This window comes from Equus quagga, chromosome 8 (genome assembly GCF_021613505.1).
Source record: "Equus quagga isolate Etosha38 chromosome 8, UCLA_HA_Equagga_1.0, whole genome shotgun sequence".
In the NCBI taxonomy this organism is placed as follows: Eukaryota; Metazoa; Chordata; class Mammalia; order Perissodactyla; family Equidae; genus Equus; species Equus quagga.
The window spans coordinates 31697850-31725723 of record NC_060274.1 but is presented as its reverse complement, the minus strand read 5'-3'; the positions used below and the strand labels follow the sequence as shown (position 1 = coordinate 31725723).

The 27874-nt window shown below is 52.1% G+C and overlaps 1 protein-coding gene across 15 annotated transcripts in view; it reads left to right on the top strand.

Moving 5' to 3' along the window:
- ATXN7L1 (ataxin 7 like 1) overlaps positions 1–27874 on the top strand; it is a 221582-nt gene that overhangs the window by 173546 nt on the left and 20162 nt on the right. For all 15 annotated transcript variants that reach the window (XM_046670759.1, XM_046670758.1, XM_046670756.1 and 12 more), the window contains 4 exons: positions 1875–2097; positions 17481–17764; positions 20703–20785; positions 21641–21897. In XM_046670759.1, the coding sequence (XP_046526715.1) occupies positions 1875–2097; positions 17481–17764; positions 20703–20785; positions 21641–21897 (847 nt within the window). The remainder of the gene's footprint in view (positions 1–1874; positions 2098–17480; positions 17765–20702; positions 20786–21640; positions 21898–27874) is intronic.

Here is a 27874-nt window from a genome sequence, read left to right as displayed (position 1 = left end):
CAGGACACTTTTATAAAGGATGAGTTCCTCCAAGGAGGATCCTGCTCGAGTGAAATAGGCCGGCACTTCCACTGTAATCCTTGCTGTACCGTTCAGGAATGGTGAGGGGTGAGCAGAGAAGGAGCAGGTGTCAGGATGCCTCATCTTTATGATAATGGAGCAGAAATAGGCCTGGGCAGCCATCTGGGGACCCGCTTCATTTGGCAGAGGAAGATGTGCGAACTGAGACGGCCGAGGTGGGGAGCTCCAGGCCGCCAGCCTAGGGACGTGCTGTGGCTGGAGTCGGAGCCTAGACCCCCTGGGCACCAGCCCTGGGTTCTCTCGACTCCATCAAAACAGAGGCCCTGGAACTAGCTGTTAGTTCCCAAACCTTCAATAGGATGGCTCTGGGAACTAAGCGTCGTGCAAGGTCTACTCTGATTCAGTGAAAACAAATTACCCAGTAAAGTTATTGAGTGGAGACAACCTGTGAACACAGGTCAGGCACGAATACCCAACCATCAGAGGGGCCTCCAGAATCCACATTTCCCGCCCAGTTCCCACTTCCTCAGAGGACTAGGGTCAGTCGGCTTTGACGCAACCTGGCAGCCAGTTAGTACGAGGAAGCCCAGAGAAACCCCAAAGTCCCATCCTGGATGGCCGGGGTTAGTCTGGCTTTCTTCTCCCGGGTCCGGGGATGGGGATTAGTAGCCTGAAATCTCTCACAATGAGAAAAGCCCGAGACTCGTCTTGAGGGGTGGAAGGAGAAAGTGGTCTGCGTCTCTGCCTCCCACCTGTCATTATCCCATTCCGTTGAGATTTCCAGATTCTGACCTCTGGTTCTTCCCATCAGGACATGAGTGATCATTCCATTTATTTATTCCATGTATGTTAATGCAGCACTAACTATCCATGGGGCCCTGTAGTAGGCACGAGAGAGTCAGAGGGGACTGAGCATTACCGAGCCTTTGTCTTTTGGGGTCTCGGATTCCTTCCTGTAATTGTGTGCAGAGTTTTGGGGCATGTGTAAATGTGCATTTTTTCTTGGGGGTCGGATCTGCTACCCTGTAAGAGTTAAGAACCACCCTAGTGGGTGTGCGCTAGAACTTCATTCATGCACCTGCTGTCCTGGTCAGCATCCTCATCCTGCCCGTTGAGTCGAGACCACAGGGCTGACCGAGCGTGAACAGGTGGGGCGTGTCTGCCCAGAGCACCGGAGTTTTCTGTAGGACCTCAGGAAGCCTGCCTGCCTGCCCAGGTCCAGGCCCCACATCTGTGGATTCTGCTTCAAGGGTTGATGTCATCTTGCATGTCCTGGCCCAGCAGCTGTGGTCCTGGACCTCAGTGAGCCCTGGAGAGGCCACTGTGGCATGTGAACAGATGCTGGACTGCTTTTTGGCTCTCAAAGACGCTTTCCTTCAGCCCTCTGACCTTAGGGCTCCTGCTGGAGGTCAGGTTCAAGAATTTCCCGTCTGTTCTCTTGACAGTCCTGCCCTACCCAGTGGCCTGAGGGACCTCGTGGCCTCTGAGTCGCTGTCTGGGGACCCCTTTGGCTCTGTGGTTATCCCGCTGTGTTCAGGTGACACCTGGCGTCCCTCTGCTAGTCCTGTAGAGGGTTTTACAGAAGGATAGCCTGGTGAATGCATCCCATGAGAACCTTGGCGTCAGTTTAGCATGCCGTCTGATGCCGAACTCCAGGATGTAATTGCTGCGGGTTGATGGGATAGGAGCAGAGGTCCAGACTGACGGTAGTCGGAACCGAGGCTTCCGGGAGGCCGACATTGCAAGATGAGCGCTTTTCTCTCCGCCTGTTGTGAATATGAGTGTGCACGAGTGTGTGAGAGACTCACTTGCTGCAGGGGACGGGCTGAGCTCTCTTCTTTCTCCCTCTGTAGAGAGAAGACACGGTTCAATGTGCAGGCCGCCTCCCTCTCCAGCATCTCCGCCCTCCAACTCCAGGACGTCCCTGGTCCAGGTGAAAACGAAGGCCTGTCTCAGCGGCCATAACTCTGCCAGCAGCATCTCAAAGCCATTCAAAACGCCCAAAGACAATCTACTTACCTCCAGCAGCAGACAGCACACGGTCTTTTCTGCGAAAGGATCAAGGGACAAACCATGGTGAGTGTCGGGTGCTGGCGGCCAGCAGCTGTCTGTGCTCACTGCTTGTCCCTGTTACTGCGGGAAACGGTGTCGACCCTCTGACTATGTTCCTGGGCATCATGTCTAGGAATTTGGGGAAGTGAGGATGGAAGGGACAGAAAAACCAGTATGATGGGATGAGAAACCCAGACGCGGGGGGAACAGGGGAACTGAAATATGCCTGGCAGGGGACTTTTTTCTGCTCCTGAGAGCTGAGCTGCGTTGTGTCTGAGAACGGGGTAACAGGGAAATAGTCCTCACTTAGATGGTCACCTCTCAATTTTCCGCCCCAGTGAAGAGAAGCCTCTGTGTGAATAATCAGAAGCACAGACTGGCGGCCCAGCGGGGAGCGCGGCCCAGTGGGGAGCGTGGCCCCGGGAGGCAGGCCCCCCACAGTGCCCCCCCCGCCAGGACCAGCTGGGGCTCCGCTCCACGGAATAGCTGCCAGCAGAGGCGGGTAATTGGGAGCTGACCACAGAGGGAAGACAGGAAATCCACAGAGAGTGTCACCCCTTTGATGGGGTGGGAGATTGCTGCTTGCAGGGGGCTGTGAAAAATCAGAGGCTTTTCATTCATTTTTTTTTATCTCAGTCTTTCCCAAAAAGTCAGGAAAGGTTACCCACGGAATGGACAGATAGGAAAGCAAACTGAAAAAGAGGACAGGAGGCAGAAGATGAGCATCTTCCAGCGCCGCCGGACCCACCCTGGACCACTTGAGGCCTGGCTTCTTACAGCGCCTCTAGCCTTATTTTCAGGCCTCGGGCAGGCAGACGAGGAATGGCTGTGGGGTCCATCTCATTTATATCTTTAAAGGGAAAAAGTGTTCTGGGACGTAATGATAGTTGATTGCACTTAAGCTCGTACTTAGGAAAGCTGTGGACTAAAATCATCCATCAGTTGGTTTGTCACTGCACGCTGGAGGTTAGGATGACCCTGTAAGGAGCTGGTGGTGTCAGATCAATTAAAGAGCCCCTTGTGATAAAATGAGAAGATTTAGACACGACGTCAAGGCCGGGAGTCACTGTCCTGCAGGGGGACAGGCTTTGTCCTCTTCTGATTGCTAGAATCTTGGGTCCATCCTGCAGGAGGACGGAGCTGGTTAGGGAAGATGCAGGCTGAGGGTGACGGCTGGTGGCCCCAGGGTCTCCTCCGGGTCAGTGGCCTTGGAGGCCACCTGCGGGGTTGTCTGCCGAGGCAGCCTCAGGCGTCCTGATGTGCGCACAAGCTTGGGCAGCCCTGCCTGTGTGCAGATGTCAGCCAGGGGACTTTGGGCAAGATGCTCAATCTTGCTGTGCCTCAGTTTCCCTCCTCTGTAAAAGGGGCTCATAACAGCTCTGCCGCACGGGACTGTCGTGAGCATCAAGCCAGCTCACTTTTATAACAGCTGCCAGCACAGTGTCTGGAGCCAAGAACGCTTCGATAAATATTTGATGATAAGGTTATCGGTGTGATTCTCGTGTGCGCCCAAGGACGGAGCTCCTGCCACCGGGGTAAAGGTCGAGAAGTCCAATCTCTGGAAAAGGTAGAGAAACAGCTCTTCGGACCCAGACTGAAGTTGAAAATGGAAAAGGAAACGGTCGTTCATTCTGAGTCCAGAAATGAGCTACAGAGAACGCGTGGTGGGGAAGGCTGGGACGGTTCGGCCTGGGGGTTCCACTGGCTTAGCCGCAGTGCCGGGCGGCTCCCCCAGAGAGCCATGAGGAAGAACGAGCACTGAGCATGGGGCCAGAAAAGCCAGCTCAGGTCCCGGCTCCACCACCAGCTTTCTGTGTGACCTTGAACAAGTCACTTAACTTCTCTGAGTCTTTTTTTCAAGCCTGAATATTTTTTGATTCTAAATCACAAACCTCTTAAAAATTCTCAAAAGTTCCTCATTGCCTCCTGAATTGAGTTAGGCCCCTAGCCCAAAATAAGGGAATGTCTGCAATCCGGCACTGATCCAATCATGGTCACCCAGTACCATCCCGTCACTCCAGCTTCCTCACCATGTCTCCCCCCCCACGTTTGCCCAGAACATCCATCTGTCCTTACTCAATGTGACACTTAATGAGCACCTGTTGTAATACTGTGTGCCAACTCTATAACAAGCCCCAAGGATGTACAGGGCCCACCGATGTCACCTACAGCACCTTGGTGCAAGTTAGAAAAAGTCCTAGATACAGCTCTGTACCAGAGTGCACAGTTGGCTAGTGGTTTTCATCCTCAACCAGACATCCTAGTGCAGTGCATAACCTGTACCACTGTACACTGCAGCCCTGGGGATGCAAAGTTAAATAAGACACAGACACTGTCTTAGGGAGTCTGTAAAAAGAGACATAAGCTCACACAGAGTACAATGTGATAAGAGCTAAGATATTAGAGCACAGAAGAAGGGCGCCTAACCCAGGCTGAGCACCCAAACGGTTTTTCATAAGAAGTCACACTTGGCACTGAATTTGCAGGATAAGTAAGACTAAGCTAGACCAAGAAAACCAGATGAGAATGGTAAATGTTATGTTATATATATTGTACCACAATCAAAGAGACTTTTTTTAAGAAAGTGGGAAGGGCGTCCCAGGCAAAGGGAACAGAACGTGCAGAAGTAGTTCATGTGGGGAGAGGCAGGAGATGAAGCTGGGTAGGGGGGTGACCCTGAAGTTCCACTGTCTGTGCCACGTTCAGAAATTCGTGCTTCCCCCCAAAGGCTGCGTGGCGCTGTGAGAGGAGCAGATTTCCGTGGTAGCGAGCTCACCCTGACAGCAGGAGAAAGGAGGGGTTGAGGGGCCCTCAGGAAGAGCGAGAAGAGTGGAGACACTTTTGTGTGATGTGGGCGAGGTGTGGTGACAGCCTGGACCCAGGCGGCGGTTGCAGGCACATGCCAAGGGGCCAGGTGGGAGTGAAAGGCAGGAGGACAGTGCCACGGCCCTCGGGGCTGGGTGCACGTAAGGCATGCAGTACACGGGGAGAGCGTGGGATGAGGTCTGGGGTCCCAGCCTGGACAGCTGGTGACTGGTCCTCAAGAAAAGGGCAGAAAGGGCCAGAGGGAGCCAAGACTGCTAAGACAAGTGTTCTTTCCACAACAGCCCGTCCCTTCTTTCCTGGCCCCAGTCCTCTCTGTGCCTCACCGCCCATCCCATGGGCCCCCTTCTTCTCGAAGGTTTTATCCTCGAATTGTGTAGACTGGTGCCGTCCAGCAGATAGGTAACGGGCGCCATGCATGCAATCTGAAATTTTCTAGTAGCCACATTGAAAAAAGTGAAAAGAAACGAGTGAAATTAATTTTTAACAATGTTTTATTTAACCTAATGTAGCCACAGTATTGTCATGTCAACATGTAATCAGTGAGATAGTTTACGTTCTTTTTTTTTTTTTTTTTTTTGCTGAGTCTTCAAAGTCCTGTGTGTTTTCCACTTACGTCACGTCTCAATTTGGACACTAAATTGTCATTGGAAACACTTGATCCATATTTAGATTTCATAAAAAATTAGCAGCCGTAGCATAGACTCGCATATCCAAGTTGTTCCCATATTACTTTTCTGATAACTGCGTTTTTCTAATGACTGAATCAGGTAGCTGTTTTTAAATTTTAATGAATTAAAATTAAGTAAAATTTGAAATGCAGTTCCTCAGCCACATTTTAAGTGCTCGATTGCCACAGTGGCTGGTGGCTCCTGCATCAGACAGCACAGATCTGGACACGTCGGCCCCCTGCCCTGCGGGGTCCCTCCAGCTTTTTGACTCACAGGCGTGTTACGGTGGCTCCTCACATCTCTCATGTTATGCCCCCAACAGGAGCTGCTAAATTCCGAGGCCGGGTGTGTGGTGGGGACAGACCCGCAGGACCCAGTAGGGCCTTGCAGAGGCCCAGCCCCCCATACCACAGCAGCTCTGTATCAGCCCCTGAAGGCCAAGAAAGCGTAGGGCTTGCCTGCGGGCGGTGGCCGTGGCCTTTAGATTAGATTAGACAACAGGTCCGGGGCGCTCTTTCCCAAGTAGCTCAGATGCCCAGGTAAAACAACAAAGCACCCTCCTGGGCTCGGGTGCCCTCCTGGCGTCTCACACGGGTTCAGTGGTCTGTGGGTTTCTCGTCTTCTCCCTTCTGTGGCTGGGGAGGTAAAAAAATGACTCTGCATTAGGAGAAAGGGGGAACCGGAGACAGCATCCCCGTGGGGCCAGGTTTGTGCCCTGCAGAGGTGCCTGGCAGTGCTCGCAGCTCACCCAGCACCCGTGCTTTCACCCCCGCTTCCCTGGGTCATTGTCCTGCGGGTAGGGACCATCCCTGGGGGAGCCAGAGGCCAGAGGATACCCTGCCTGACATCCTTGGAGCCCGTAAAGGCGGAGGAGTGGGCAAGAAGGTTCTGTCCCCAGGTGGAAGTCAAGAAGGAAGGATGACTGGCTGTTTTGAGCTCAGACAAGCATCTCAGACTTGACTTCAGAGTCCCTGTTCAGCGGGGGAGCAGCCCCCTGCCTGGGGGCTGAGCCAACCAGGCTGACTTTCCCACCTGCTGGCCTTTTAGCTGCCCTGGTCCAGGAGGTGAGCTGATGGGGGAACTCAGACCCGAAAACCCACTGCTGTGGGCAGGGGCAGGGAGGGGCCGTCCTCCCCGGCAGGGAGGGCCCGCTGCCTTCTCTTTGGGCCTTATCAACCCACACGTGTGTGCTGACTGCTAAATATGCTCAGCTATTAAAAATGCAGGAGACGAGCCTGCTGCTCCAGAAGGAAAATGAGCCAGAGCAAAAGAAAAGTCAGCAGGCTCCCTGGCCCCCTGCATGTGCCCGACCAAACACGTGGGGGTTGGGGGGGCCCTCTTCCAGTGGGAGGCGTGTCCTCCTGGTGTGTGGGCGGGTCTGGGGGTGGAAGTGCTCTGGAAGCCTTCCCCCTCCCCCGCTTTACAGAGAGGAAATGATGACGAGGACGCCCTGGCCCAGCGCCTTGGGAGGCACAAGGCTTGCTCATCACTTCCTGGTGTCGGCACGGACCAGGGCAGGACCACGGCTCAGTAACGATGGCTCCCTGAGGGACCAGGGAGTCATCACACGGCTTCTACTCGTGCTGGGAAGTGTTCGAGATGCCAAGTGCTGCAGATCCTCCGGGTGACCCCGATTCCTCAGCGGGAGGAATCCTCCGCCTGGTGTCCTCGCCCCTCGCCCTGCCCTTCCGCCCGTCCGCCCCCCGCTCTGCGCCCCCGCCCTGGTGCTGTGCGCCCTGCCCTACTCAGAAGCCTTCGGTGGCCTTCACTTGTTGGCCCACAGAGCAGAATTTAGCCCCTTTGGAGGTGGATATGCGAGCTGGCATTTCCCACTTGTTCCCCTGCTCCTGCCAATATCTTATCCCCTTCATCCCGTCTTCCAGGTGTCCCCGTGTATTTGTAGCTCCTCACACGTGCCTCCGTGTGTTCACACGTGCTGTTTCTCTTCCTGGGAGCAGCCTCCCTGCCTGTCCCTGCACGTGCTTAAAGTGTCCACATGAGCGTCACTTCCTCCAGGAAGCCTTCCTGGACTTTGATACAGACTGAGATGCTCCTTCCTCTCAGCTCCCATTAACCCTCAAGGTACCACCCTGAGAGCTACCGTCATATACTGTGCTTATCTGCTCCCTTCTCCTCCCCACCCCTGGCTGCACCTTGAGCTCCTCGGTGTCCCCATGGTTTTGCATGGCATCCGGCACCCAGCACATATTTCGTAAATGAATGTGTGATGAGTGAACAAATGAAGGAGTCTGTGAAATGGAACGCTCCTTCCCCCTCCTCACAGAGTTTTCTGATGCTAAAGGAAACAAGGGGTGTAAATAAAGATCTTTTGAGCTCTTGAGGAGAAGCCGAGTGCCAGTTCCCAGCAGGGAATTATTTTTCCCTGTTACAGTTATTAGAGTTAGGACTGTGGTCCTGATGGTAGGAAGGAAAAACACCCTGTGCTCTCGCAAGAAGGGAAAGATATTTTCTTTGCAATTAAAGAGGAGTGAGTCCAGTGCGGGCCACTCCCCAGCCCCTGCGTGCTCAGGAGCAACACCCGAGTCCCAAAGAGAGTAGAGGCATTGGTGTGGCCCCACAGAAGTGGCTTCCTGGGTTCCCTTCTTACAAATCCAGCCCATCACCCGGGAGAGGAGGGGGACCTGCTGAGGCCAGTGTTTGCCCCGGTGGTGCAGGTTTGGGTGTTGAGGGAGGTGTGGGGAAGAGGATGAGAGGAGGAAAGGTGGGTGGAGAGAGGAAGTAGACAGGGGTTATGGGAGAAGCCGCAGAGGGAAAGAGTAGAAAGGGCTGGTAGGTAAGAGGATGGGCAGTGGACGGCCGGAATATTCGAGCATCCAGGGGATGCTGTCCCTTCCAGGACCAGGAGGCATCGGGAATTTAGACATCGAAGTGCTGTGTGCTCACTGGGTTTTCCGATAATCAAGGTAAGGACAATGGACAGCTCCTTGGTTGCAAGCTCACCGGACCTTGTCAAGTCACAGAAGCGCTCAGAAATAGAGACTAGAGTCTAGGGAGGGAAAACATAGGCAGGGACAGCTGGGGAAGGAAAACAGGGCATGACGGAGAGAGGGAGCAGGAGCCAAGAAGATGAGTAGCCATGGTCCTTCATATTTGCACAGCCCATTGTAATTCCTAGATGCTTTCGTAGCCCCAAGCCCTTTTGAGCCTCAAGTCTACTCAGTGATAAGATGGGGAAACAGAGACCCACGCGGGTGGAGTGACTGGCCCGAGATCGCACACGCACTGGCCGGTGGCGCAGGTGGGACTCGATCCTTGGCCCTCTCACTTCCAGGGCTGTGGTCAGGAGCACTGCCCTTGGAGCTGCCTGCCCTTTGCTTTGCGGAGTGAATGCGCTGGGCTCGGCTTCCTCGTCTATAAACTGGGGGTGGGGATTAAACACCATCTTCCTGGCGCGTAGCCTACTGCCCCAGCACGTGGTGGGTGCTCACTGTGGGAGCGTCAAGGGAGCATGAGAGGAGTAAGGGATGGGGGTCAGCAAGTCCCTCACACTCACCTTTGTCCTCGCTCTGGCCCCTCTACCAGGAGAAGAGAACCTGCAGGCTGGTCCTTATCGAAAGCGTTTCTTACAGGGGAGAGCTGGTTTGCTTTTCTGTGTTCTGTGACTTAACCTTCGCTGAGAACATTAATTCATTCATCAAACATTTATTGAGCCCTTCCTAAGTGCCGAACAATGTGTATGTCTCTGGGATATCTCTGGTGTGACATATACACTCGGTCAAGGTCCCTCTCCTTGGTGGCTCACGGTCTGGTCAGACCACATAGATATGGAACTGAAACCTTGCCCTTTGGTGAGATAAGTGTGACAGAAATACCTAGGAAGGAACAGCCAGCGTGAGAGCCTGAGAGGCTGTTGGGGCAGGAGCTGTGGGTGGGCCAGGCTGTGAGGTCGGACTTGGCACGCTGCGCAGTGCAGAGCCATTCAAGCAGTGGGATGGGGCTCACACGTACAGTGGTGGCTGAGTGGAGATGGATTCGAGCACAGAAAGAGGCTGGGATGGGAATCCTGGCGGTGGGGATGTTCCTCAGGGTTTGGGCGAGCAATGAGGACGAGGCCTGAGCTGATGGTGCAGAAAGGGGTCCGTCTCAGCAGGTGGACGTGTGAGTGCCTGGACGTGGGGAAGGGCCGAGGTCTCCAACTGGATGGTGCTGTCATTAGCAGAGTTTTGGAAAAACAGAAAGTAGATTTAATTTAGAGCAAAGAATTTCCTGAGTTTGCTGTAGGTCAGTGTGAAGAATAAACTCTTGAAAGTTTAAATGAGGTGCGCTTGGCATTCTGGATGGGGTGGTTTGGGTGCGGGGCTGCCTGCCCGGTGCTGGATTCCAATACAGAGAAGAAAGAAGCAGAACGAGTGACACCCAGGCCTTCCCAGGCCACTTGAGAGGGAGGATGCTCCCTGGGCTGTTTCTCTGGGCAGGAAGTTGGGCAGCAGAGGCTGGGGCAGTGGCAGGCGGCCAGGGATGCTGTGCCGTTCCTCCATCTCCAGCGTGCTCAGAACAAGCCTCCTGAAAGCAATGGGCGAGGACCTGAGCACCCATCTCGGCTCCAGCCTCCCTGGCCAGGGGATGGAAGATGATCTGTGAGGAATCCTATTCTCTCCCCCTGGGTCGCTGTTGGCTCCAGGGCTTGAGGGAGACAGTGAACGCCTTGGCTGCACTGGCTCTGGGAGGCGAGGCTCAGGCCCAGCGACAAGGCAGTTTGCAGCTCCAGCAGCAGGAGCCAATGACCTCTGGTGGCTGCAGAGGGGAGTGCTCCCACTTGCTGCTCCTGAGCAGAGCCTGTCCTGGGGCCGGGGCGCTGGGGGCTCTGTCCGGCTCTGCACGATCTGCTCCCTCCAGTATCCACTTGCTTTCTGACCTCTGTCGTCTCCGATCTGCCCTCCAAGGCCCCGATACCGTGTATGCGTTGATGTGAGTTTCACTGGTACTCGTGTTAATTGTGAGGCTCCTCGTTCCCCTGTGTGGAAGGAGGATACAGAGCAGGTGTGGCTGGTTTGGTCTAGGCTTGTCTTGACCCCCTCCTGGCTCACAGCCCGAGTCTGCACCACTGCGGGCCAACCGGTCCCACGTGCGCACTAGAGAGCCTGTCCAGCATCGTGCACCCCGCCCCCCCCCCCGTGCCCACACTCTGCTCTTCCTTCTTATCTTCCCCTCTTCTCTAGCTTGCCAGTTTTCCCCCAGTCTCGGGCATTACGGCTCCCCAAGACTGTCAAGACGTCAGTGCCCATGGGTGTCCCAGTGGGCTTGGAGACCACGGTCTGAGCTCCGTGCCTCGGGAAGCCCTCATTAACAGAAGTGCCGGAGAGCCTGACAGAGGCTGCGGGGGCTCCTGCTGCCAGGGACCCAGAGCAGCCTAGAAGGGGCAGGTACAGGTGTTCTTCCAGGCGTCTTAGGGCCAGCAGGGGCGCCCGCTGCCTGACATACTTCAGGGTTGCAGGAGACACGTTTGTGGGCAAGGAAGCTTGAGTTTCTGCTCTCTTCTTCCAGAATGTGTTCTCCAGGTGGGAGCTCTACCGCTAGTCCCAGCTCGAGCGGTGCCTGGAAGACCAGGGATTGGGAAGTGGGGCCGGAGGCTCCTGGAAAGGGGTCGTTGGGTCTGGAAAGACTTCCTACCCAGCTGTTTGTCCTCCTCACTGCACACCCCAGAAGTGGTCCTCCACTCTGGTGAATGTGGACGGCCACCGCTCCCTCCCTTCTGCCCTGCCTCCTCCCACCTCGTCCATCCCTCCTTCCACTGTGAGACCAGGAGGCTAAGAGGACAAAAATTTCTGCTGGCAATGATGACTTGCTCTCCAGTCGTCTATGCCAGAAGCATCAGGGTCCGTGGGGAGAGGGGATGGCCTGATGCTCTCTCCTCTCTTGGTTTTAGCTCCAGTTTATTGAGGGCCAACTTTGTTCCCAGCGCTATGCTAAGTGCTTTATGCGTATTATCTCATTTAATCGTTTCAAATCTCCATCCTGGTCTTCATTTTACTGATAAGGAAACTGAGGCCTGGAGTGGTGAAGTCCTGGGAGAGGCTGGGCAGAGCGGCCATGTGCGCCCGTGTGGGTTTGCACCGTAGGCTCTTGTCCTGCCTGGAGCCAAGGAAGAACGGAAACTAGCACTCCTCCCCCTGCCGGGCAGCCGCCCTATTTCTCATTCACGGGAGTCCTGAGGGGCTCACTGAGGCCCTAAACCCGGGAGGTCGGATGGCTTTCCCACTGCAATGCATCCAGCAGTAGAAGAGGCAGGATTCGCATCTAGGTTTGTCTGATTTCAAAGCCTGTGTTTCTGACCGTTAGCCTAGACTCTCTTGCAACACGCTCCACCTTCTGTGAATGGGGTTGATGACTCTGTTTTCTGTTTGCTTACAGTGTTTACAAATTGGCTTTCTGAAAGTTTTCCCAATCTTTTTCCAGATTTAAAAAGATACACCATTTTTTCATTCATCAGGGTTTACATAGCACTGCCTGTGTTTGATGTACCCTGGTAGGACTTTGTAGCTCTGTTATTCAGGCTGATTCTTAGTGGTTGCCTGACTCCCAGCCTTTCAGAATGTCCCAAGTATTTCTTCAACTTAAAGAATTTAAATTTGATGTAAATAATGTCCTGATAGCAGCCCCCAGGATGCATCTAAGAGAGCCAAATTGAATTCCTTCTCTGAGGGCCTTTTAAAGTAGGGTAAATTCCTGTTTGCTTGGGATGCTTAAATGCTGTCACCACTTGGAAGCCACAAGGCTGGCGAGATGGCCCTTTCAAGGATCTGCCAATGAATCAGAGAGCCTCAAAAGTGTGCCAGGCCAGTAGGCACCCAGGCCTTTGTCGAAGGAATTGGTGGGAAGAAATCAGACAGCTGAGAACTCTCAGCAGACACATAACCCACAGCACAAATACCATATGTCTTCAGGTTCCTGCCTGTCAAATCCATCTTCACCCCGAGCTGGTAAGTGGAGCAGGGCTGGCGCTGATTTCCGCCGGCCTAAAGATTTTCTGAAGCATTCTTTTAAGGCGTATCTGTGGATGATCAAAGAATAAATCATGACGGTCAGGAAAGCATAGCTGGCAGGGGAACAGCTGGCCCTGCGACCATTGGTGGCCCTCAAAATGGCGCCATAAGATTGTCCACCTCTGCTCTTCTGCAGGCATCGTGGGCAAGGAGGGGAATCTGCTTGGTGCCAGGAGAACCATTTTTGTTAAAGCCAGAGGACCCTCCTTGGTCCGGAAAGATAAATGCAGACAGGCCAAACACGCAGGAAGAGGACGGGCAGCCGAAGCAGCACAAATGGAGCAAGGTAGACATTTGCCCCGCGTAGCGAGGAGGATGAGGGAGGATCGTTCTCAGCTGCGGGATCCCTTCCCGGACCCGAGACAGAGGTGCAGAGATAACAAGGACATAACGACTCCCCGTATATTAGACACAGCAGGAGAACAAGCTGCAGCCCTGGGCTCCTTGAAAGAGTTCATCCCAAGCGAACAAAACAGGCATTATGAAAGCAGCAGGGGAAGAGTGGGCCTCTTTCTCCCTTTCAAATGCTGCGCCAAAGAAAGGATAACAGTGAGTTGATAAATGCGACTAATTGTGAGGCTCGGCAAGTGTGTAAGCGCATCCCTTAAGATCGAAAGGGGAGGAACTTGAGGGTCTTTGGCCAACCTCATGGGTAACTGCCAGGCTTGTTTATAACCTAAAGGGACAGAATCATAAATTGCTTAGTTATGTGGGTGTTGCCCACTCGCCACCCCTCCCAGCTCCTAACTGCAAGTGGAGGTGTTTGACTCACTGGGATTAGACGAAGAAAAGGGGGGAGATGCCCTTACCATGAAGACAAGAGACAGAATCCTTTGGCTTCTTTCCAAATGGAAAAAAAAAAAATTAAACCTGTCATTCAAGGTCCACTGCCCCGGGCTGGGACACTGTCCTGCCTGGGAGAGGTGATGGCAGAGGAAGTGAGGGGAGTGAGAAAGGGGACAGTGGGAGAAAGCAGAAGATGCTTCTGAGATGATGGCTTCCAGAGAGCCACACGCCCCCATCCCTGGAGTGTAGGCAGATGCAAGGGTCTGTGTGTGAGTGAGGCCGGGGTCGGGGCTCTCCAGCTTCTATGTCAGCCAGAGCTCATTGCTGACAGAAGATTGATCTCTGGGATTGGTTTTCCAAATGGTGTGGCACCATCTTACCATCATTTCCTCCTTTGTTCATCAGTTTAGGATCGTGGAGCCCTTGCCAATACTAGTGAAGAAAGGGGGCTGAATACTCAAATGGACCGATGGCCCACATTATGCCGGGGAATGAGGGTGACGAGGTCAGATGGGGGTGATTTTCACCTCTCTCTCTCATTTCCCCTGGGGATGCGTTTGACCCTTCCAGCTATCACTGAGCTGCCTGCATCCTTGTCTTCTCTTAACTCCCAGCAGAAGTACCTTCTCAGCTCAGGCCAGAGGCAAGATACCTTGGAGGGGAAGCCCAAAACCTTTGGGCGAGAGAAGGGACACCAAAGAAAACAGTCCCAGGGGCAGCCCCAGGCCCTCCTCCTTCACTCCATCTGCCACCCTTCTCCATCAGCTAACGACACCCTTGGAGGCCCACCCAAAACACCCAGTCTCCCTTCGCCTCCCGCTGCCAAGATGTGGCCGGCTTACCTGGCCTCGGGAGTGTTTACCCAGTGGCTCAGCTCCTTACTGACTCACCTGGTCTTTGGAACCCTTCAAAACATTCTGGACCGGATTTTTTTTCCCTAATACCTCCCATTCCCGTCCAAGAAAACTCAATCCCAGAGGACAGTACACCGACCTTTCCTTCTTGTTCCTGATGGGCGCCAATTCCGCGTCCTGCCTATGGGCTTTGGGATCGAAGCCCCACTGGAGTTCTGGAGGCATTGGCGGTAGAGCAGATGAGTGGACCACACCCGTTATGTAGGGAGAAAGTTCCCAATTAGGAGCTCAGTCACAGACATTAGCTGGCCTGGCTCAAGCGAGGTTCCTACCACAAAGCTGGGAAGAGATCGGTCGAGTGGTGCTGTTCCAAGTGGCCGGCCCCGGTGCACCTGTGCTCTCGTGCTGCCTTAAGGAGCACGTTGGAGCTGGACGTTGCCTTTGGGGGAGAAACGCGGACTGTACTGTGGGCGTTTAAGGACCACTTGGCTCGGTTTCTACAGTGAGCTCAGTTTGTATGATTGCTCTGGGTTATTCTATCCTAACGCCTTTGTCCACTGCGCTCGTGAGTATTCAGCGCGTGCCCAAGGCCTCTCTCAAAACAGCTGGAGGCCTTCCCTTTACTCATCTGGCTCACGTGACAGGCGCTGGCTCTGGAGCTTGAAGTCCTGACTTCCTTTCCTGAACTCACGTGGCTTCACAAAGAAGGGTATCAGAGAGGACCACTCGGGCGCTGAGGAGCCTCTCACCTGGCTAGTAGTCCGCGTGTTCACACCAACACTCAACAAGAGCTTTTTCAGCAGGCCCTTATAGCGTGGATTTTCAAAGTCAGGATACTGAAGTATAATTTAAGTTGTGTGAGTTTTGTAATTTGTGGGAGTTTTATTTTGGTTTGTGTATTTTTTTTTTTAATTTTTAGTTGTGGTCAAATACACGTAATGAAATTTACCATCTTCACCATTTTTAAGCGTACAATTCAGCAGTGCAACCGGTCTCCAGAACTCTTTCCATCTGGCAAAACTGAAACTCTAGGGGGCCGGCTCCGCGGCTGAGTGGTTAAGTTCAAGTGCTCTGCTTTGGCGGCCCGGGGTTTCGCTGGTTCGGATCCTGGTGCGGACATGGCAGCACTCATCAGGCCATGCTGAGGTGGCGTCCCACATGCCACAACCAGAAGGACCTGCAACTAGAATATACAACTAGGTACTGGGGGGCTTTGGGGAGAAGAAGAAAAAAAAATTTAAAAACTGAAACTCTATACCCATTAAATAACAACTCCCCTTTCTCACCAGTCCCTGACCCCCGGCAACCACCATTCCACTTTCTGTCCCCATGAACTTGACCACTCTGCGTCCCTCATATAAGTGAAATCATGCAGTATTTGTCTTTTTTGTGACCGGCTTATTTCACTTAGCATAATGTCCTCAACATTCACCTGTGTGTCAGAAATTCCTTCTTTTTTGAGGCTGAATAATATTCCATTGTATGTATATACCACATTTTGTTTATTCATTCATCCATCATTGGACACTTGGGCTGCTTCCACGGTTTAGCTATTATGGATAGTGTTGCTATGAACTGGGTGTACACATCTCTCTTTGAGACCCTGATTTCTGCAATTTGTGTCCTGTAAAGTTGAGTGAAGGAATGATTCTAGAAGGATTCCATACCCCATGGTTTTGCATTTTTGCCCGTTTGGAAATGCAGCACTAACTTCACCAGGTAATAGCTTTATAGTGTCTTAGCGTGCTGACTTTTCAAGGGCTTCGTGTGCTGTTCTTCAGCGATATGTGAGTGCTTTGAGAATTGCCATTAAACAGAAAGTGGCAGCAATTCAGCTGTGTCTCAGTGATGGGGACACTGACAAAGGACGGAATTGTCGAGACTTGGTGTCTTACTAAAACCACCGTTCCAGTTTCCCCTGCCCTGGGGCCTGAAGTCCCACACCACCCTAACCCCAGGCCAAGAAAGTGCGTGGCCCCAGGGGCAAGTCGGTGAGGTCCACGGCAGTCTGCTCCACCCCTGAGTGCCCTTCTCACTGGTGAAGTCCTATAAATAACATCTGTGATCCTGTTTCAAAGTCAGAAAAGGAGCAGGGGCTGAGGGGGTGCTGAAATAATTTCGTGAACAGACTGATCAAAGAAAGGATCTCTGAATGAATCTTAAGGAGAGCCAGCCAGCCATGTGGACGAATAAGATTCCTCCTCTGCCAAAACCAGCCTGTCTCTCATGCCCTTCGTTGTCTGCAGGCATATAAGCCGTATTCTAGATCGTTTGGCATTCAGATAGCTAAGTCGGCTCCACCCTCAGCTCAGAGATGACTGGGGGGCTGAAGTGTTAGCATTCTGCCCTCTTGTAAGGAGGAAAGGGAATCTGGTTCAGGAACCAAAGCAAAGCTTATTCACCTCATCTCATCTTTTAAGACCCCGAGACAGAGTCCTCCAGAGCCCCCCAGACACGGGGTCCTCCAGCATTAAATGCACAGAAATCAAATGCGTATCCATTACAGGAGAAATAGCAGGGAAGTGGGGCGAAGGTGACAGATTCTGAAGAGCAAACATCCACCTTTGTGCTCTGGCTTCTTAAAATTCATCCTCTCACCTGCCAGCCTTGAGAATTGCCTATTTACATAACTAGCTGCCTAAAATGGAATATTAGATAATGTTACATGGCGGCTCACTCAATCCGAGCCATCCCCAGGATGTAAGAGCGATGCAGAAGTCCTCCGACAGCGTGTGACGGGGCACGCTGGCCTGCAGCCATGCCTCTGTGTGGTGTGAGCCTGTCAGCACTCCCAAGCTAAGCAGATGTCAGGCCCGACCGCCAGGTGGGAGACCAGCCGAGCATGGGGGGGGTTGTGGGGGGAGCGTGATTCAGCAAGTGGCACAGTGGCACACCGTCTTCAGGGGACAAACAGCATCTCTTCCTGAGCTTCACAGTGGGCACCTTGTTCTGCCCAAGGTTCCATCTCAGAGGCAGTGACATATAGGGACCGAGAAGGGGGGAGCTGCAGGATCTATGGGGGCAACCGGTACGGGAGGTAATCAGTCAGCTTTGATGCCATCCCTGGCCCTGTGCCAGCCGCTCATTCCCTGCTGGTCCTTTCCAAGGCACAAATTTCCCTCCCATCAAAACTGGAATCATGCTGCTCGCTTATAGGAGGAATATAAATAAGTGATAAGGAAGGATCCTGATGATGATGAGCAGGTATTGCTTCTCAGCGCGCCAGACGTGTCAAAGAAGGCAATTGTGTGTGTTCCTTTCTTTTTCAGCGTTCCGGTTCCTGTAGTCAGTTTAGAGAAAATTCCTAACCTAGTGAAGGCAGATGGTGCCAATGTCAAAATGAACTCTGCAACCACTGCTGCGGTCACGTGCTACTCCAATTCATCCTCTGCCATCTCTACCCCACCTTTAATTAAGGCGGTCTTGATGTCCAAGTCAGTGCCACCTTCCCCAGAGAAGATCTTAAATGGCAAAGGAATTCTATCCGCCACAGTAGACAAGAAACACCAAAATGGCACCAAAAACAACAACAAGCCTTACAGGAGAGTTTCAGGTACGTGTCTGTGTCCTTAGAGTCTGGCTCATGGTTAGAGTGAAACCGAGTCACATCCCTAACCAAGGAGTGATGTGTTCTTAGAATTAAGCCGGTCTGTTTCATTTTAAGGGAACACAGAGTTTACCTGCAAACAGGACCCCCACCTAAAATGCAAGGAAGAACTGGGTCTCTTATTCCCGGGCCAGATGGGGTCTCTGGCTTGGCTCAGTGCTTAGCGAGAGTCAGCCTCGTGGCTCAGGAGGCAGGATGCTCTGTGCCGACCACAAGGACCTGTGGATCCCGAGGGTCTTATGCAGACAGGATGAACTGCCCCTGGGTTCTGTGGAAACTTCACTGCCGTGAAGTTGGACAACCCACAGTGATGTCGCGCAGCGGCTCCGGGCAGGCTGGGGACAGTGCCGTCAGTGCTGTCTGCCCCACTCTCTCCTTGGTCTACTTGGTTTCCAGGTTGACTCTGTGATCTGGGGCTACAGCTGCCTCTCCGACACACTCAGGTTGGAAATCCCATCCAGGAAGGCTTGGCCTGGCACAGCAGAGGGGGTGTGGAGGGGTCCCTCTCGGATCTGCTTCTTGGTTGTCTGAATGGGCACTCGGGGTGCCCAGCAAGAAGCACATGGCCAGTCTTTGAGGCGGTGGTTGCCCTTCGGGGCCCCCTTGTGGATGATATTTGCTTTGGATTTGTCGTAGAACTCAATCTGGCAGTTCTGCTCTCTCCAAAAGACCGAGAAAAGCTATAAACTTTGTACCTTCTTCACACACCATGGGGAGTTATCAAATGTTGACCAGAAAAAAGACAATACAGAGAGAGGCACCCTGTGAGAGAGAAACTACGTCCTCTGGTATGCACATAATTCTTAAGCACCCCGAGAATGGTGGGTCGTTTTTATGTTCTACTTCGTGTTTATCTGTATTTCAGTTTTTCTATCTTACTTCTGTAGCTTTGTAAAATATTATATCTAAAGAGTACCTCAGGCCCAAAGCAATCAAAAGACACAGGCATCTTACCCTAAAAGTCTCCCCATGTACTATTCACCCAGTTGGTGCTCTCCTTGAGCGTTTGGGGCCACAGGGTGTGGACAGGAGCCCCCAGCTCCTGGCTCTCCTCCTGACTGGAAAGTTCAGTAGCGTTCTGCAGAGGGTAGGTGGCAGCATCCTTGGAAAAACCAGTAGGCCTGGCTGGGCACAGTGTCCAGAGGGTGTGTTTCCTCATTGTGGCAGAAGCACATGACCATGGCTTCCAGCCTGCACCCCAATCTGAAGTCGTTTGGGTTTGGGGTTTTTTTTTTTGCTGTTTGTTGGTTTTGCATTTTGTTGGTTGTTTTGTCTCATTGGGTCTTTGCTTGTTTCTCTCTCGCTTCCACATTTGGCAGCCGGCTCCTACCCCCAGCCAAACAACCTGCTCAGTTCCAGCCCAGCATGAGTTCTGGGGTGGCTCTGGGCACAGGTCTGACTCTGACAGGCCCCAGGGAAAGAAGTGCATGCCAGGTAGCCCGGGGCCTAGCACCCCTGCCCTCCGCGGTGGGCAGAGAGGCACATAGGAAACGGGCATCTCCAGGCCTGGCCGTTTTCTAGTCTTAAAGGTGAAGCTAAAAAAAAAAAGAAGGCAAAAGCCAAAACAAGGGGTAGGAGGCATTTGGACAGCCAACCCGGGACTCTGTCCTGGATGTAAGAATGGTTTTATTGCCCATGGCATCATTGCCGCCATTGCAAACACCCCACGACCCCCAAACCGTCTTTTAAAAATAGGACACGTTCATTTATTACACTCAGAGTTTACTCCACCAATTTCAGACAGTTTTGCAGGCTAGGTAACCTCTTTTCAGTTTGCAGCCATTCGAACCTCTCATGGAGACTTTTCAGCGAATTCGTGTGCACCCCCCACCCACCCACACACCAGCACTGCTGCTGATCTCCTTGAATGCCCAGAAGAGCCTTCCCACCCTGCAGGATTCAGGTGTTGGCTGGGTACCTTCCAGAAGCCACACGGGCCATCTGACAGGTGGCACTTTAAAGCCTAAAGGATCCTTGAGAGATTGCCTCGTGTCCCTTCATTTTCCAGGGGATGAGAGCATTTTTGTAATCCAGATGGATCCGAAATGGGCATAAAAAGAACGGGTTCCTTAGAAGTAACCTCAGCACGAGCCATCGGCAGCCCAGCGGGCAGGCAAGAGCTGGGAAGGCCTGGCCTCTGTGCATCCCTCCCTCATCCCCAGGGGCCAGCTCGCCCGGCCTCATTCCCACTTGGAGCCACAGGCCCCGTGCTGGGGGCAGAGCGAGCTGTGAGACCAGCAGGCCCTGCCCTGCATGCACCTTCAAGTTCAGACGCTCCTGCCCCTGCCCCTGCCTGTGACACCGCGAAGATGTTCCTGAATCAGCTAAAGGACTTTTCTGGTCCACTGTGTGGAAAGCCTTGTGCTGAGGACTTTGGAGAGCCCAAGCGAGGCAGGTCACACAGACACCTCCCACTTAAATGGCTCAAACAAGCAGGAAGGCCGGGTGGGGGAGGGGGCCATGTATTCTTGGAGCTGCCCAGGAAGAAGTGGCCCCCGGGCCTCAGGTGGCTCTGCCTGGTCTGCAGCCAGCTTTGCCCAGAGCGCCAAGTCCTTGGGGGGGGGGCACGGCTTCCAGTGAAACGGGGTGTGAGCTGCGCAGCTCCCTGCCCGCCCCACCCTCTCCCCTGAGTCTGGTGCTGCCTTCACATCCCCCTGAGGCTGCACCTGGGAACTCGGGGTTCAGAGGGGAGCGCCATTTTCCCCTGAGCGGTTCTTGAAGCATTTTAGCAGCCGGTTGGGGGAAAAAAAAAAAAAAAAAACAGATTGCCTGACAATGTCTCACTTGTTGGTGCAAATGTGCATTTTTTTTAAATGTAGTCTTAATGCCAAATCCTCTTTAGTCTCCTTTTTTTCTTATATTTTTTGTTTGTTTCTTAAACCAGAGAGAGAATTTGACCCAAATAAACACTGTGGAGTGTTGGATCCCGAGACAAAGAAACCTTGCACAAGATCCCTCACCTGCAAGGTATTTCTCTTTCCGTAAAAAATACTTCCTGCTCTCGCTGGGGCCTTTGTCGAAATGTTTGCATGCCACTCTCTGCACACGGCAGGGTGTGGAACCTCGACATGACCCCCAGCTGTTCTTTGTAAGGGAAATGCTTTCTTCTCTTCCATGGTAGCAGAGTGCCTGCCTCAAGCTGGCTGGCTTTTTAAGAAGGAAAAAAAAAAAAAAAAATAGGCTTCCCCTGTTCCTTGTGAGGCCAGACAGTAAATTGTATTTATAGGCACTCACGGGCGGTTCTAAACCCTGCTACGTTTTAATGTATGCAGGAGCGGCGGCGCGCGGCAGCGCCCAGAAAGGCGGCCCTGGAGGGGAGGACGGTCTGCGCACCCCTGATCTGGCCACGCCGGGGTGGCCGGGGCACAGCTGACCCAAGGTGGCCGCCATCGGGCAGCCCCCAGCCCCATATTTCATGCAGAACTGCTAGCGCTTCTTGGGATCGGGGCTGTGGCCCTCTCCGCTCGGTGGCTCTGTGTGTCTGGGCCACAGCAAGCTCCCACCTGCACCTGGATTAACTCTGGCCCTCCCACACGGTCGCCTTTCCTCAGAGAGGTTCTCGCGGGTTCTGCGCTGAAGCTGGTCATCTTATGCCATTTTCTGGAGGAAGCTTCGGCTTCTGACCGCCAGGAGTGTAGGGCATGGTTGCGTTTGTGTGGTCTCTGCCTCTTCCCAGCCACAGACCAGGAGCTGTTGCCTTGAAGTTGACTTTTCAAGCACCTCTAAATTCTCATGAATTGCTGTTTCTGAAATGGAGGGCCCGGGGAAGCAGGTTTATGTGCTGATCAAAGAGGCTGTGCTTTTCATCTCTCTTCTCCTTAGACACACTCGCTAAGCCATCGGAGGGCAGTCCCGGGCCGGAAAAAGCAATTTGACCTCCTTCTGGCAGAACACAAAGCCAAGTCTCGGGAAAAAGAAGTTAAAGATAAAGAGCATCTCCTGGCTTCAGCAAGGGAAGTACTTCCAAACCAGTCCGGGCCAGCTCCGGACTCCCTGCCAGGACCTTCAGGGAGCTCTGGACCAGAACCTAAAGTCGCATCCCCTGCAAAATCCAGGCCACCTAACTCTGTGCTTCCCAGGTAAGTCCCACCTTGACGATAGAAGCCCTGAGTCCTTGGTCAAGTGACTGCCTTGCTGGGTTGTGCGTGGTCTGTTCACTCGTTAAATGGAAGCTGTGACGGTCCTGCCTCATAGGGCGGTTGTGCAGTTGAAATGAGATACTGAGCTTAAGAGGTTCAGCCCAGTGCCTGCCACACAGTCTTCAGTGGGTTTTCCCGCTGTCATCATTCTCATCATCACTGTCGTCATCGTCATCATCATCCTTCACAGCAGACCTCTGTCAGACTTGTGCCTTTTTATAGAGCAGGAGTAAGCTGGAAATCAGTAGCTGGGAGGATGACATATCAGCCACCAGGCAACTGCCTGGCTGCCTGGGGTTTTAGATTGGTTGACAGTTCCCGGAGCTGAGAGTGCGGAAACCCTGGTGGGCGGGTCGTCCGCACACCTTAGGCACCCGTTCGCCCCAATGTTTCGGGAATTTTTTCCGCAACTGTCTGATGATGAGGTTGAAGGGAAAATTGGCATGAGAGAGTCCTTACGTTTCCCTCCACACCAGGAAAGCCAAGCCACCTGTCTGGGGTTTCATTTGGTTGTCCTGGACAGAAAGGAAAGAACAGAGAACAGAGTTAAAACCCATTTGGATAAAGAGCGATTTAAAGTCCAAATGTCTGTTTTGTTGGGCAGTGGAGTGCTGGATTGAGCAGTAGACGATTTCCGGGTCATAGGATAGGGGATCCTTCGTTCAAAAATATTTATCGAGCATAAACAAGGCAGTCCCAGGCAGGGGTATGGAGATCAATGAAACGAGAGCCTGCTTTTCAAGAACTTAGGGTTTAGAAGATAAGACTCAAATATCCATAACTTTCTACAAAGGGAGCATTAATAATACAACATGAGAAGTGCAGATAGTGGCTTTATCTGATGATTTTTACTGCAGACGGTGAGCGTCTCAAAGGGTCCAGTCAGCAGTAGGCATCCAGAGGACACAGTTATAAAAGAAGGGGAAGGAGTTGATTTCTGAAGCAAAAACAAATATTTGACGGCGGTGATTCCTGAGCTCCCGGGTTCTCACCCCATGCCTTCCACCTTGGTGCAAGCCTGACCCAGTCTGACAGCCACAGTCCCTCCATCGGAACCGCCAACCTCTGCTTCAGGCTTCAGGAGGACGTGGTCAGGTGGACCCGCCACCCACACACATTTCCATCACCATAACCACTGTCGTGTTGTTGTCATCACTTACACGCTGCCCCTCATTGTGCAAGATCGTTTTATAATTACTTCTCACTGTAATGCCAGATGTCGGGGAAGGATATTCCCCTTGCTGTAGAGTTGAGGAGACGGTTCTCTTCCAGACTTCTCTGTGGCTGTAGAACTTGTGATTTCACAAAACCTTACATGGTACCCAATATACAAGCAGACCTGCCTCCACCTGCAGCCAGCTCAGCCCTGCTTTCGGCACACATGTACACAGAGCCCACTGTCCCCTGGCCCATCCTAGGGATCTCCTCAAACTCCCCAAGGACTCCAGGGAACCCAGTTTGAAAATCCTCCTTTATGATACATTTCTCCATCGATTGTGACTGTTGGGGCGCTTCTCCCCCGAGCAGTGGTACCCAGCTTAACAGAGGAGCCAGGGGACAGCCAGTTCTCTTAGGGAAGAGAAAGAAGGAGAGCGAGCGAGGTCGGTCAGCAAGAAGGAGGTCCCTGAGAGGAGGGGGAGGCAAAGAGGAGCACATTACAAGTGTTGGTGACAGAATCATTTTTGAGGATGCTTATCAAGGTTGACACAGGCACCAGAAAACTCCAGGGTGAGCTGTTTCAGTGTTAGCGGGAAATAGCATCCTCTTCCACTTGCTTTAGATTAGGAGGAGACCCCGTGCCATCAGAGACTGAAAAAGCTTGATCAAAACAATGTACTCACGTAAAACTTAAAACAACATTTATTTTCCTCATATTAATCATATATATAATAGATATGTCAATCACTAATCATCTATAATTGGCAAAAATTATCACACGTGAATGGAATTATCTTAATCTCTTCCCAATCGTGAATTCCTTTTGTAGGAGATGCTAACATGTGTGAATTTATTTCTTACGTATCGTTTTGGTAATCTTGAAAATCTTTCCATTCTCATGTTCTTAAATTGCAGCCCATTCTTGTCAGGGGTTCCTGAAAAAGGAACTTGGGTGGAGAGTTGGAAACGTTAAAAGTTAGGTAACAAGGGCTGGGACGGGACTGGAAGCGCACATCTCAGCTCCATGCTAAAGAACTGGAGGAGCACGGTCATGTTTCTTAGCTTCTCTGGCCTCAAGCTGCCCATCTGTAAAAGGGAGCTGAGACAAATTAAGTGAGATAGAATACCAAGCTCATGACCAGCACTTAACGGCAGCTGGCGGTAAGTGGTGGTGGTGTTCGGTGGGCGGCAGTGCGAGTAGATGAAGATAACAGTGCTGCCTGATTTCCATTTGCCCCGCCTCCTGGCCTCTGTCCCCCAACTTGGGGGCCCTTAATTAACATGCCCATGTGCTCTGTTTCTTTGCCCCAAACTCTAAGAGGACGCATTAGTTGCCCCAAAGTGCCCAAGGGCTGTGGATGAGCAGCCCAGCCCTTCAGGACTCGTTGGAAAGGAAAAAGGGGGCAGAGGATGGAGCCCGGCTCTGAGAAGCCAGGCTCTGCGCACGTTCTCTCTGTCTTGGAGACGCTCACACGTCTCATCTTAAAGTATAAAATGGTAAAACCCATTGAATCTTAGACTGACAAGGGCAGCGGGGAGAGAGGCGGAAGGTCCCAGATCCCTGAGAAAGGGCAGAGATGAATCTGGAGTGAAAGCAACTTCCGCTCATGACTCATTGCCAAACAGCAAGCCATTTCTCTCCTTGCCTTACGTTTGTCTTTTTCTCCATCCCTTCCACAATGCGGGAGGCTTTGGACTCGAGCAGACAGAGTCAAGTCTCATTTCCACCTCTTATTAGCTTTGCAACCAATTTCCTCATCTGAGAAGTGTTGATAACAAATAGTCACACGCACCTACGGCAGTGGGTAACTCGGATGAGAAAATATACATGACATGCCTGGCCATATTGTGGGGGCTTGGTTCAGGTCACTTGCCTGCGCCCTCTTTGCTCAGAGGACTGATGCCCGTGCTCCCTCAAAGTGATGGGGGTGGGGACTTTCTAAGTTTCTTTGGAGTGGAACTGGAGGGACCCTCCTCACAGGCATTGTCCAGACTGGTAAGTCAAGAGGGGAGGACGGATGTCATGTTGAGGGGGAGAGGGTGGATGGCCGCTTAAGAAACCTGAGTGGCTTTTGCAACACTTTCTCATGACTAGTCGCCCCACTCCCCACCCCTCCTCGCCAAGCCTTGTTCTTTCCGAGACACAGGCTATTTCCAGCACACTCCTGGAAGGTCTTGAAACATCCACCACTCCATCATCGCCTGGAGGTGCGTACATGCTGAGTGAGACAAGCCTGCAAAGGAGAAGAATCAGAGCTCCTCCTTCTTGGTGTGCACACCGTTGCTCACTCCTGCCTTTGCTCTCGACACCGGTCTGCTCTGGAGCACGCGGTTTCCACGCTCAGCGTTACCCTCCAGGATTCTCCTCTCCGCATCTCCTCTCTTTTATCTGGCAACTGGAACTTACTGTTGAGTGTTTCAACCACTTTTTTTTCCTTAATTAAACTCCATCTTTTTAATCAAAGTAATATAGGCACATAATTCAAAAATCAGATAGTACTGAAAGACTTAGGAGAGAAACAGCAGCTCTTGCCTTCCTGGGACTCTCATCACTCTGTGCGGGAGCGCCTGATTCTGGATCTCAGGCCTTCCTCCCGTGGTTTCCTCCTTTCTTTTGATGGAGTGCCTCCTCCATTAGCTTCCTGTGAAGAGGTGCATGGGAGCTCCATTTTTAGAATCCCTATAGTCCTGAAAATGTTTTTGTTCTACCCTCATGACTTCATCAGTAATCTCCCTGAGTGTATAACTGGGTTGAAAATCATTTCCCTACAGAATTTTGAAGACATTTTTCCATTGGCTTCTAGCATCAAAAGTTTTTATCGAGAAGTTTGGTATCATTCATCCTCATTCCCATTTCTTTGCCCGTGACCACTTTTTGTCTCTGAAACCTGGGGCTCTGAAATTTCACAGGCATCAGTCTTGTTGTAGGTGTTTTTTTTTTTAAAGATTTTTATTTTTCCTTTTTCTCCCCAAAGCCCCCCGGTACTTAGTTGTGTATTTTTAGTTGTGGGTCCTTCTAGTTGTGGCATGTGGGACACCGCCTCAGCGTGGCTTGATGAGTGGTTCCATGTCTGCGCCCAGGATCCAAACTGGCGAAACCCCGGGCCACCGCAGCGGAGTGCACAAACTTAACCACTCGGCCATGGGGCCAGCCCTGATGTGGGTCTTTTTTTACTCGCTGTACTGGGTACTCAGTAGATCCTTTTAATCTGGGATTGTTTCTGGGGTATTTTCCTATGTTACGTCTTGGATAATTTTCTCCCCACTATTTTCTCTATTCTCTCTTTCTTGACCTCCCGTTAGTTGACGTTAGACCTTTGCTCTGATCTTTCATTTTCTTATCTCTTTTCTCCTGTTGTCTCTCTTAATCTCTTATTCTACTTTCTAAAAGATTTTCTTTTAGTTTACCTTTAAAAGTGTGTATTATGGGGCCGGCCTGGTGGTGCAGCAGTTAAGTTCGCACACTGTGCTTCGGTGGCCCGGGGTTCACCGGTTCAGATCCCAGGTGCAGACCTACACACTGCTTATCAAGCCATGCTGTGGCAGGTGTCCCACATATAAAGTAGAGGAAGATGGCATGGATGTTAGCTCAGGGCCAATCTTCCTCAGCAAAAAAAAAAAAAAAGAGGAGGATTGGCAGTGGATGTTAACTCGGGACTAATCTTCCTCAAAAAGAATAAAGCCGTATATTAAATAATCAATTTATGTTTCACTTTTTTAATTTTTAGGATCTAGTTCTTTTTAGCTGATTGCTTCTTTTATTTCCAACGAGATGCTATCATTTTGCAGCAGTAATACTGTTCTGATGTCTTTGAAAATAGGTTTATTAGTTTTTCCTCTTTCCTGTATTGTCTTCACTTCTTCCAGATTTGTTTCATGTCTGTGTTCGCACCTTTGATATTTGATCGGTCAGTCTCACGTTGGAGATGCTCCAGGAGTGTTTGGTGATCCCTACCCATTCACATTTAGAAGCGATGCTCTAACAGGCTGGTTGGGAGTCTGTGTGGACTGTCATCGGGTCACCAGGCAGCCTTTTGCTGGAGGATTCCCAAAGGCAAGGTCGGGAAGCCTTGTCTCTGGGGCCGTTCGCTCTCTCAGGGGAAGCATCCTGCCTGGTGCTGTGCCTGGCAGTAGGCCTTCTGGGAGCACGGACTAAAGGTCTGACTAGGGATGGCCCACAGGCACCCTCTTTCCAGCCCTGTGCCTCACTCCTGATCTGCTGAGCCTGGTGGCCCCAGGCCTAGGGTCCCTCCGGTTCAATTTCTCTGGAGAGTGAACCTTTGTTCTCTTGTTGGAGAGTTGAGTGGAGGGGGTGGGCCTGGCAGGGCCGAGGTGAGTCGCCGGGCTGTGTGAGGTAGGGGTGACCTGAAGACTTTCAACTCTCCCACTGTGTTGAGTTCTCACCTCACCCGTAACTTTCGCAGCTCTGGGTAGCTCCAGGTGCCCTACTCCTCAGAGCTTCTGTGGCAGGTCAGCTCTCTCCCCGTCAGTTAACACTTCTCCAGCCACGTTCTGTCTTCTAAAAATACGTTAAAATCTCTTGTTCACACGCCCATCAATTGAGATGCTTCAGGTGCAAATAGCAGAAAACCTAGTCTTGCTAAACGCTTAAATAATTAGGAAACTTCTTATCACATGTGACAAGAAGTCCAGCGGTGAAAGGGCACCAGTTCCCAAAGACCAGGACTTGGCTCTTCTTTTATTCCGCCCTCTGCGGTCTTCTGGCTTCACCTTCCGTCTCCAGCAAGGTGGCTGCAGC